This window comes from Tasmannia lanceolata, unplaced genomic scaffold (genome assembly GCF_043159265.1).
Source record: "Tasmannia lanceolata isolate RefF3 unplaced genomic scaffold, GAP_Taslan_0.1 ptg000003l, whole genome shotgun sequence".
NCBI classification, from domain to species: domain Eukaryota; kingdom Viridiplantae; phylum Streptophyta; class Magnoliopsida; order Canellales; family Winteraceae; genus Tasmannia; species Tasmannia lanceolata.
Genome location: NW_027518680.1, coordinates 57,059,013 through 57,070,669, shown reverse-complemented (window position 1 = coordinate 57,070,669; position 11,657 = coordinate 57,059,013). Strand labels below are relative to the sequence as shown.

At 38.4% G+C, this 11,657-nt stretch overlaps 1 protein-coding gene across 3 annotated transcripts in view; it reads right to left on the bottom strand.

Moving 5' to 3' along the window:
- The window catches only part of LOC143863532 (protein Iojap, chloroplastic-like), a 53,229-nt gene continuing 41,572 nt past the window's right edge, over positions 1-11,657 (bottom strand). For 2 of the 3 annotated variants that reach the window (XM_077374227.1, XM_077374235.1), the window contains exon 6: positions 1-538. In XM_077374227.1, coding sequence (XP_077230342.1) covers positions 417-538 — 122 coding nt within the window. In that variant the 3' untranslated portion in view covers positions 1-416. Of the gene's footprint in view, positions 558-11,657 lie in introns of all 3 variants that reach the window. The other variant, XM_077374244.1, reaches the window with a different exon arrangement.

The window sequence follows — 11,657 nt, the reverse complement described above, 5'->3', positions numbered from 1 at the left end:
TTTACTGTTAAAAATTTGTTACTTATATGCCTGTTTCTCATTCATGCAAGAGTTATGCTGCAGAGGGTTAATTTCTCAAGGAGCTGTATCATCTACAAGGCTTTTCCTTGAGCATTCTTTCCTGCTCATGATAAAGTTTCTTACAGAAGTAAGTGCTCCCACTAAGAAAATAAAGGAATTAAGAAACGAACAACATTCACCTACAACATCAGGAGGAACTACTGAGAGAATTTGTCACATCAATGAAAGCACGCTCACGTTGGCTCCTCAGCTGGAAGAGGATTGACCAATCAAAGGAAGTGCAAGAAGCCTTATGAGTAGTCCACGTGAGAAATTCTAACAGCTGAGAGTAGGCCTTCTGCAGTAGAGAATGATCTGCATCAATCAGAAGCTTCGCACCTTTGTTGTAAAAACCTTCACTTGCGAAATCCAGTTTGAGTATCGAAGGGCAATTCAATTAGTGTTGCATTTCCATAGAATTCTTCCAAGTTGTAGAATGCTCGTTGTTCAGGAAGAAATATGTGGACCACTACATCACCTGGAATAGTATTCAAAACCTGATACACATCAGGAACCAACAAATAATGTCTGACAAGTTTCAAAGGAAATATTTTAGACAAATTAGCAAATGAAACCTGTTGAAGTTTACTTAATTTATTGTGCTTAGTGTGGATGTGATGATTATAAGGGTGGATTAGTCTAAAATTTATTAACTTGAAGTACAATTAATATAATAACATGAGATTAAACTGAATGTGACTTTGTCTATATAGGGGAATTATAACTACACTCCATTGTTTTGATAATGGCACTGCTCAATTTATTAAACAGTTTTTTGATTGGTTGTTGATAGCTTTTTGAGAGAGACTCGATGAGCCTCCAATTGAGGGAGACTCAAGATCAACAACTTGCTAGATATATGAGTAGCCTAAGGCCTTCTATCTTTAAGGTTTTACAGGTGCACAAGTTCCACACGACGTCAGCTGCATTTTCTAAGCACAGTTTGTGGAAAAGTCATGAAAGAAAACATCCTATAGAGCCGGTTCATCATCTGCCACCTTTGGAACTGCTCCACATCTGGTTAAGCAAGCTATTGGTCCACCTTCTACAATTCCAAAGCCACAATCTACTGATATCCCTGCAAGTGCAACTAATGCTAATCGGCCATTCGCACACAAGTGACTCAAGGCGCACAAGTACAAAATTCAGCACCTAGACCTCCTGTCAGGCGCCTTGGATGCGGCATAGTTGGGAGAAGTTCCTAAACAAAAGCAGCATTTAGACACACAAGATGATACACTTTTGGTTGAGGAAATTGAAGGGTAACGTGAGCAAGGAACGGATAATGAAGCCGAGGGAACTTACGTGCAAGAGGCTGATGAGGTTGGACAAAGCTTGGTGACTAGGAGGGTTTACTTGACTCCAAAACAACGAGATGAAGAGCTACTTCGCAACCATAATTTTTCTTTGTGCACAATTAATGGGATGCTATGCAAGGTCATCGTCGACTCCTGAAGTTACGAAAATGTCTTGGCTAGTGACACGGTTCGCCAGCTAGAGGCCTACACACCGTTCCACATACTCATCCTTACACCATGACGTGGCTCAACAACTCCGATGAGCTAATGGTTTCTACTTGTTGACTAATATCATTTTTCATTGAAAACACATATATGGATGATGTGTGGTGTGATATAATAGATATGAATGCATGTCATCTTCTTTTGTGAAGGCCATAGCAATATGCTTGAAAAGTGATGTATGACGGGTTTGCCAACACATAAGCTTTCCACATTGGCGACAAGAGGTTTGCGCAAGTTCCATCCAAAGGAGACAACAAGTTCAGTCCAACTGAGAAAAAGAAGAGTATAGTTGCATGTTCACAGAGGAAATTGAAAGAAGAAATACAAAGTACTTGTGTTGATGAAGGTGTGATAGTTCCCCTTGAAAAACTAAATTGAAGGTGAGAAGAAGATTACCATTCAAGAGACGTTTGATGAGTTGAAGGTGGGTGCAATCAGCCACGATTTGAAGGAGCGAAGGGTTGCTGAAACATGGGTTGAGAACCTATTGGTACTCCCCAAGGAGTTTAGGACACTCCTGGATGATTTCTATGAAGTGTTCCCTCTACCGGTGTAAGGTCCTTTGCTTCCCATGGACAAATTACACAAAGGGACAGATTTGGGGTTGACAGTTGCTTCTACCTACCACTACATTTGCAAGAAAAGTGTTAAACAGCAGAAAGTACTCAAGAGAAGGCTTTCCTTCTTTGAGTTGGGCACGTGAGAAAAATAAAGGAAAGAAAAGCTTGGGGTGCGGCAAATGGAATTCGAGGTCGAGCCTAAGAAGGGGAGAGTGATGCAGTGGGATTTTGGCATCCTCTTTTCCATGCCAAGTGTGGTGGGCCAGCCTATTTAATTGAAGGGCTGGGAGAAAGTTCTTTGAAGAATTAACAAGTTTTCAAGTTCATTAGCTCACATGATTCAATAAGGCACATGTGCTAAGTCACATGGCTTGCTCATTCATTCACTAAGGGTAGATTATGAACTTTACATTTATAATGGGGCTACTATATAAGCCACCTTTCCCTGTATCTTCTAGTTAGTTTTTTAATGTGTGTTTTGAATTTGGGGAGCTAGATCTAAGATCTAGAGTCTAGAGTTTCTTGGAGGGAATTCTTGGGAAGAAGACGTTTGTAATTTTTGTGGAGAGGGAGTTTGGAAGCAGATCTCTTCAGCTTTACCACCAATTCACCATCAATACCATCCTTTTGTTAGCAAGGATTCCTCATCATTCCTGATCCAGACATCTTGCTGGATCCTTCATTTGCATGAATCGTTCATGAATAACAAAAAATCATGTGCAACAGTTCAGATTTAATGTGCTATTTTTTATTTTTTTTTGTAGGTAAGTTGGGATCGAACCTGTGACCTCAAGGTTGAGACACAGCCTCAACCATTGAGCTACAGGCTCAACCCATAATGTTTTTTTTTAAAGGGATTTAATTTTATTCAATATCCAAAGAAAGCGCAGAAAGGGGACAATTTGTCCCCAGCATACATGCATTCCAGATAAGGCCTGGAACAGAAAAATGTACCAGAAAATTGCTCAACCCCATAATTTGCTATTACTGCTCATACGATTGTGTCGATCTGACGTGGAGTTCATTTGACATTTGATTGGAACTCTCAAATTTTCTAGAACCTGAAGGTAATCTTTCAATTCCTTTGTCTTACTTGGATCTATAACGAATCTGCAAGTCTAGAATGTTTTAAAGGAGCTAGAAGAGATAGATACATGAATTACAGTCCAGGTTGTTAATCTCAGTTTGGGCAACCAGATCAACTGAGTTTGGCGATCAAGATCTGGAAACCTGTTGTGATTTCTTCCAGATCTTGTTTTCAAATTCCATCTCATTGTTTGCCTCGACATAGTTCCATACTTCCATCCTCTAAGCTGCATATCCATAGAAAAACCAGCAAGGCCAAATAGGATTTAGCCGGATCCATGCCCAATATGAGCTATAGCTACAGATCTTTGTGAATTCACTGTGACTAGCATCACAGATCTTGAACGCCAGTAGGTACCTTCCAGATCTAGATCAATTCTCCCATATTACAGACACTTTTATAAGCAGAGAATCCCTTTGGTCACAATATCTAAGAGTTAATGAAGGATCCAAGGCCTATCATCAGGATTTTTCTGGACTAGTCGTGATTAACTTCTGGTCACGGTTCCTATTAAGGGACTTGGATTTTGAAACTAGATAGTTATAAGATCTGTAATAATTAAATACTCAACACCAGATCTGAAGTATATTTGTGAAGATGTTGAAATTATAGTTAGAAATTGCATCTGCATACAATTCGTGTTGAATCTTTTCAAAGGAACCAAAATCCATGTCCGAGCCACAACAGATTCTGATCATCACGAAAAAACCGATTGTCAGCTTATGATCACCTTACTTTCTATTATGAATGTCACTTAAATGATCTGGTACCCTTTATTCCATCCAAACAAATAAACAAAAGAAAAAAAATACAAATCTGAACCATCGACTATACACGGATTTCAAAGATCTGATTCCTTTGAAGAATAAGATCTTTCGGTTCTGAAGAATCTGAACCGAGAACTTCTTTTGGACTAATAACCTCACTAGCATGCTTAGAGAATCCTTCTCCGAAGTTTGATATGCTATTGAAGGCCTTAATCCTTTGGTTAGGGGTCAATTTGGATAACCATACTCAACTCAACTCAACTAAGCCTTTATCCCAAATTAGTTGTGGTCGGCTAAATGAATCCTTTAGAAAAATTTTATGAAGAAGGTGAAAGGATCTACCCGGCTCAAAATGACTAAGTCTAATCCTGACACTAGTTGGGTTCGTCTACATGGATCATTTTCTTCCATTCTCTCTTATCCAAGGTCATATTTTTTGTTATGTTCCTAGCCCTCAAGTCTTTCATCACAGTCTCTACCCAAGTTGTTTTCAGTCTGCCCCTGCCTCTTTTTACTACATCAACTTGGCATGAGTCACTTCTTCTCACTAGAGCATCGAAAGGCCTACGTTGGATATGCCCAAACCATCTTAAGCGGTGCTCTCTCATCTTCTCCTCAATTGGTGCCACCCCCTCCTTTTTACGGATGTCTTCATTTTTAATTCGGTCTAAACGTTATTTAGCCACACATCCATCTATACATTCGCATCTCCGCTACACTCATCTTATGCAAATGCTGCTTCTTGGTGGCCCAACATTCCGAGCCGTACAACATGGCTGGCCTCAGAACTGTCTTATAAAACTTTCCCTTCACCTTGGTAGGTATTTTACGGTCGCAAAGAACTCTTGGAAGCATACTTCCACTTCAACCAACCTGCTCTTATTCTGTGGTAAACATCCTCTTCAATCTCTCATTCCTGATGTAGGATTGAACCAAAATAGCGAAAGATATCCCTCTTAGGTACCTCCTGCCCAGTCATATTTACTAAATCCTCGCCCCGCCTCCTTACATTACTAAAGTTGCACTCTATATTGTCTTAGTTCTGCTCAGTCTAAAACCTTTAGATTCCAAAGTAGTTCTCCATAACTCAAACTTAGCATTAACTCCTGCTTTGGTTTCATCAATTAAGACTATGTCATCTGCAAATAACATACACCACGGCACCTCATCCTGGATACCATCTGTAAGTTCATCCATAACTAGAGTAAAAAGATAAGGGGTTAGAGATGTTCCTTGGTGCAGTCCTATTGTAATTGGAACCTCACTTGTAAGCCCAAGGGTTCCCAAGGGTCTAATCATTCACCTTACCTCTTGTTTTGATGCTAGCAAACATAAATTGATTAGCATTTATGGACTAATGTGTTGCTTTGAGGTGTTGTGTTATATAGAGGATTTTCATATCATAATCGTCATTACACAACTCATTTCAACACATGACTTGTGGATCAAGAAGCAAAGAAACCAAGAGCCTGCACCTACAGTGAAGACATCCTCATTTGAAGATGTTCAAGTCAAGAAGCTCGTTATTGAAGATCCCACAAGTTCCTAGCAAGTGTCAAGAAGGAGCTTGGAGTTGAACATACCATGGTGACACCTCTTGTACCACTCAACATGCATTGAAGATTAGAGGAGAAGTCACATGAGTCATATCAAGTTGAAGATGTTCACTCAACCCGAAGAAGTCCAAGGAAGTGCAAAAGAGCGATACATTCCAAGAAGACTCGTGGTATACATTTTTAGATTGTATTTAGAGTCCTCTTGATTTTATGAAAAACGCACTTTCAATAGGTTTTCAAATGATTTTCATACTTAAATTTTTACATCTTTGGAAATCATTAAAACACCCAAAAATGTGTTTTGAAAACCTAGGACTAAAGCCCAAAGACCATGGCCAAAAAGCCCCTGAACTTTTAAAATTAAAATGGAATTTTATACGGGGCCGGTTGACAGGGGTGTCCCGGGCGACCGCGGCAAGGTTGCTGGAATCTAGCACTTGCAAGTAAATAGCGGGCCGGTCGACCGGGGTGAGCCGGGCGACCGCAGAAATGGTTCTGTGGAATCAGAACCATTCCGTCATAGGTTTGGGCGGGCGACCGCCGTGGGTCGGTCGACCGAGATAGGTTTTTGAGTTTAAATTTTGAGCGGACAGGTAGCCCTCGCCGAGCGACCGTTATGGGGCCGGTCGACCACGACGGTAAGAGATTTGAAAATATAAAAGTGCGCCCGATAGGGGCAGGCGGCCACTGTGGCCCGGTCGACTGTGACGGTCGGGTAAACTAGCCGTTGAGGCTTTCGCAGGTTGACTTTTTCAACCCAGTTTTTTACAATTTTACCCCCAAACGGTCATATTTTCAAATACACAATATATACACTATCAAAACTTATCAAAACAAGCTTTTAAACATTATGAAAAGATCAAATCCCATCCTTTTCAGCTTTAATCTTCAAATCAAAAGCTAAAACCTCTTTGAGCTTGTATTTCCACATTTTATTAAGAGGTACTCCATAGGCTTTATATTTGTATCTTTCTTTGGAGTGATTGTGAGCTATTAACTTTGTAATCCGCCTATTAAGAGGCATTGAGAGTTTTTTCTTTTCTTTTGTTCTTCATTTGTGAGGGTCTCCGATTCGGCCCGGTAAAAAAGGAGAATCTAGATCAGGGTCTTCTCTTCGGCTCGTTAAGAAAGGTGAAGTCATTGTGAGGGTCTACTCTTCGGCCCGTTAAGAAAGGAGAAGATATTGTAAGAGGGTGTGTCCTCTCGCAAGGCTTTGTGCAGAAAGGGTTTATTCCCTTTGGAGTTGGAGGAGGTGTATGTACGGCTTGGAGGTTTGAAATTGAAGAACCTCATTTTTAGTGGAGTCCCCAAGGAGGTAAACTTGGAAGAGTGGAGTAGGTATTGTGATAGACCGAACCACTATAAATCTTGTGCCTTGTGGATGACTCTTCTTCTCCTTCCTCTCTTGCACATGTGGTGATTGGTACACTCTAACCCTAACTTGTTTTTATGTTTTAAATTGAACAAGGGTTAGTGAATGCATGATAAAGTAATGTCTAAACCCTAGCTTTCATTACGATGCTTATTTAAACAAGGGTTAGACTAATTAGTGCTCAATTAAGTGGATTAAGTTTTAATCTTCCACCTAATCAAGCCCAAAATTTTTAATTGACCAATTCACCCCCCCCCCCTCTTGGGTTGTCACTCTTGGATTTCATTTGGTATCAAAGCTTAGGCCCTTAAAGAGATTTTTAAATTCAAAAATCTACAAGAGAAAAGACCTATGAAAATCCAATGGTTATTGAGAAAGGCCAATCCGCTTTAATTCCTCCATTCTTTGATGGAATGAATTTTAGAGTTTGGAAAGTAAAAATGTTAGGCTATCTCAAATCCATAGATTTTGACATTTTTAGATGTCACTAAAGAGGGATTTTCATTATTAAGGAAATGTACTAAAAAAGATATAAAATTATTTTCCTTGAACTCAAAGGCAATGATTTTATTGTGTTATGGTTTAACTCTAAACATTTTTGCGAAAATTTCTAATTGTATCAATGCAAAAGATATTTGTAAGCCCAAGGGTTCCCATGGGTTAATCATTTACCTAACCTTCTTGTTTTGATGCTAGCAAATCAAATTGATTAGCATTTATGGACTAATATGTTGCTTTGAAGTCTTGTGTTGTATACAGAAATTTCATGTCATAATCGCCATTACACAACTCTTCACAACACATGGCTTGTTAATCAAGGAGCAAAGGAACCAAGAGCTTGCATGAAGATCAAGTCAAGAAGCTGAACATGAGCTTACATTGGAGTCATCCTCATTTGGAGATGATCAAGTCAAGAAGCTCAACATGAAGATCCCACAGGGTCCCTAAGCAAGCGTCAAGAAGGAGCTTGGAGTTGAACATGCCATGGTGACACCTCATGCACCTCAACATGCATTGAAGATTAGAGGACAAGTCACAAGACCAAGACAAGGTCAAGATGTTCACCCAAGTAGAAAAAGTCTAAGAAAGTGCAAAGGAGCCAAGACATTCCAAGAAGACTCAAGGTTCTTATTTTTAGAATGTATTTTGAGTCCTCTTGATTTTATGTTTAAATGCACTTTCAAAAGGTTTTCAAATGGTTTTTATAATTAACATTTTACATCTTTGAAAACCATCAACACACCCAAAAATGTGTTTGAAAACCTTGGACTTAAGCCCAAAGACCATGGCCCAAAGCCCTTGATCTTTTAAAGTACAAATGAAATTTTATATAGGGTCGGTCGACCGGGCTAGGCCGGGAGACTGCGGGATGGTACCCGGAATTCCAGGACATCTGGAAATTTATCGAGCCGGTCGACCGGGATGATTCGGTCGACCGCGAAGGTGTTCCTGGAAAGTCAGGAACAATCCGTCATGGGTTTGGGCGAGAGACCGCAGTGGGTCGGTCGACCGAGAATAGGTTTTTCAGCCGAATTTTTGAGCGAACAAGTTAGCCTCGCCGGGCGACCGGCCATGGGGTCGGTCTACCGCGACGGTAAGAAATTTGAAAATATAAAAGGGCGCCAGATAGGGGCGGGCGACTGCGATGGCTCGATCGACTGCCGCGGTGGAGCAAACTAGCTGTTGGGGTGTTTTTCAGCTTGACTTTTTCAAGCAAGTTACTTACAGTTTTACCCCAAACGGTAATATTTTCAAATACACTATATATACATCATTAAAATCTAATTCTACAAGCTTTTGAACATTTGAGAAAGATCAAATCCCATTTTCTCTTTGAGCTTCAAGTTTTTAATCAAAAGCTAAAACTTCTTTGATCTTCCATTTCTACATCTTATCAAGAGGCACTCTATAGGGCTTTGCATTTGTATTTTCTTGGAGTGATTGTGAGCTTATAAAGTTTTAATCCGCCTATTAAGAGGCATGAGAGTTTTTATTTTCTTTTGTTCTTCATTGAGAGTCTTCTCTTCGGTCCGTTAAGAATTGTGAAGACGAGGGTCTCCTCTTCGGCCCGTTAAGAAAGGTGAAGACGGCATATGAGGGTTTGTCCTCACGCCAAAGGCTTCGTGTAGATGGGCTTCGCTTTGGCCCTTGAGAATGGAAAAGCTTGGTCATGTAATGGCTCATTGATCCGGCCTTGAAGGAGGATCGAGATAGTGGAACTCACGCGCGGAAGTGAAGAGTGGAGTAGGTCTTGTGATAGAACGAACCACTATAAATCTTGTGTTCATTGTCTCCTTCTCTCTTCGCTTCCTTCTTTTGCAAGTGTGGTGATTGGTAATCTCTAACCTACCTTATATTTGTGCTTTTGATTAAACAAGGGTTCGTAAATGCACTTGATTGAAATGTTTAAACCTTAATTCTATTATAATATCTTTTTGAACAAGGGTTAGCAAATGTGCATGATTAGAATGTCAAAATCCTAGATTGTATTAATATGATTATTTGAACAAGGGTTAGACTAATTAGTGCTTAATTAGTGGATTAACTTTTAATCTTCCCTTAATTAAGCCTAAAATTTCTAATTGACTAATTCACCCCCCCCCCCTCTACGGTTGTCACACTTGTATTTCATTTGGTATTAGAGCTTAGGCTCTTAAAGAGATTTTTTAGCTTTAAAAATCTACAAGAGAAAAGATCTGTGACAATCCATATGGATTTTGAGAAAGGCCGATCCTCTCTAATTCCTCCATTCTTTAATGGAACGAATTATGGATCTTGGAAAGCACAAATGCTAGCCTATCTCAAATCCATAGATCATGACATTTTAGATGTCATTGAAGAGGGAATTTCTTTTTCAAGGAAATGCACTGAAGGTGATATGAAATTATTTTCCTTGAACTCAAAGACAATTATTTTATTGTGTTGTAGTTTAACGCTAAACATTTTTTACAATATTTCAAATTGCATCAATGCAAAAGATATTTGGACTTCATTAGAAAACACTCTGAAATTGGAAATAAATGTATGTTTGAAAAGAAATAAAAATTTAAGTAAATTGAGCATATTTTTAATAAATAAAAATGTTGACTTATTTCAAAAATGCAATGCCTTTGATAAAGAAATTAAAAGCCTTGAAATCACAAACATTGAACTTGTTGAAAAATGTAAACATGTTTGTGAAAATGAAGAACAAATAAATGAAAAACTCTCTAATAAGAATCAAAGACTTCAAGAAGAAAAAGATAAACATACTTCTAAGTCTTGTGATTCTATTTGTTCCTTATCTACCAATCATTACTATTATACCCATTGTGGTAGATCTGGACATCACAATTCTGAGTGTAGGCTTAGAATTGTGAAATTTAACAAGTTTGTTTGGATAAGAAAATGTACACTCCCACAAACAAACTTAGATGGAATCAAAGAGCTTTGGGTTCCAAAAGAATCCCTCTAAACTAATTTGTGAATGTGTTAGTTTAGGGGCTATGCTAAATTGTTTTATCATTCACATTCTTGCTAGATACTTTAATTCACTGAATACTCTTTGTATCTAGTTTTCATGAGTTTAATGATATATCTTTTTAATTTTGACCATTAGATACTCATCATTATTCATGTTCTTAATAGTTTGTATCTTTGCTCTTTGTGCTTAAATGACCACATTTTTCTTTGTGTGCTCTACTGAACATCTTTTCTTGAAAAGCCTATCTAAGTGCAAATCACATCACTTGTGCACTTAGTGTCCACAAAGTAAATCCACAATAGAAATTCAATGTGAAAACCATATGTGTGCTTTCATGAAAATTGACATCTCTTTTTGCCCTTGAGTTCAAATTGATCTTTCAAGTTCATTCATTTCTTTTTTTGAACTCTATTTAGGACAATTTTGGCATTTGCTAGATCTTGGAATATTCAACATAGGTGGAATACCATTTCTACCAAAATTGAGTGTTAAAAGCCATGTCTAAGGAAATCCACTCAAATCCTTTCTTAGACATCTCTTTTGCCCTAGGTAAGTAAATATGTTTATTGCTATGCACCAAGTTGTCCTTCAAACCCATTCTTATGTGCTTAATGCTTATCATTAAATGCATAAGAAATCTTTATGGGTTAAATTGATGTATTCCAAAAAGCTTAAAATGAATATCATCTCATGACTTAAGATAAAACTATCTAGTCATAGTTGTTCTTTTTAAAATGCATGTCTCCAAGGTGTTCGTCACTTGACATTCTCTAGAAGTCCTTGGATTATTCTCTACAGTCCTGCATGAATTTTTTTTTTGTGTAGATAATTGAAAATGAGTCCAGATTCAATGTATGAAACTCAATTGAGTAAAATTGAAAATGTCATAGGAATCTAGTACCATTGTTGGACAGTTTCTCATTGTAGTGGTTATCATGCAACACATTGTGATGGGATCACTTGTATCCCACACATTTTGGTTTCCCATGGGCTTTTGCACTTTGTGCTTAATTGCTCTATCTTTATATGGTGGTTTGTGGATGTAGGCATAGATGTTTGGACCATGATTCTTGTGTCTAAACATGGTAGATTATCCATGAATGCTCTCATTGCATGAGCTATGGATGTCTCTCTTAGACATGGGATTCTATTGATCCCTGTTATAATGTCTAAGTTCTATAGATTTAAGCTTATTTGATGATCTATATAATATATAGTTATTTCCCCTTGTATGCTACCAGGTACATGGTAAAAATGGTAAACTTAAAT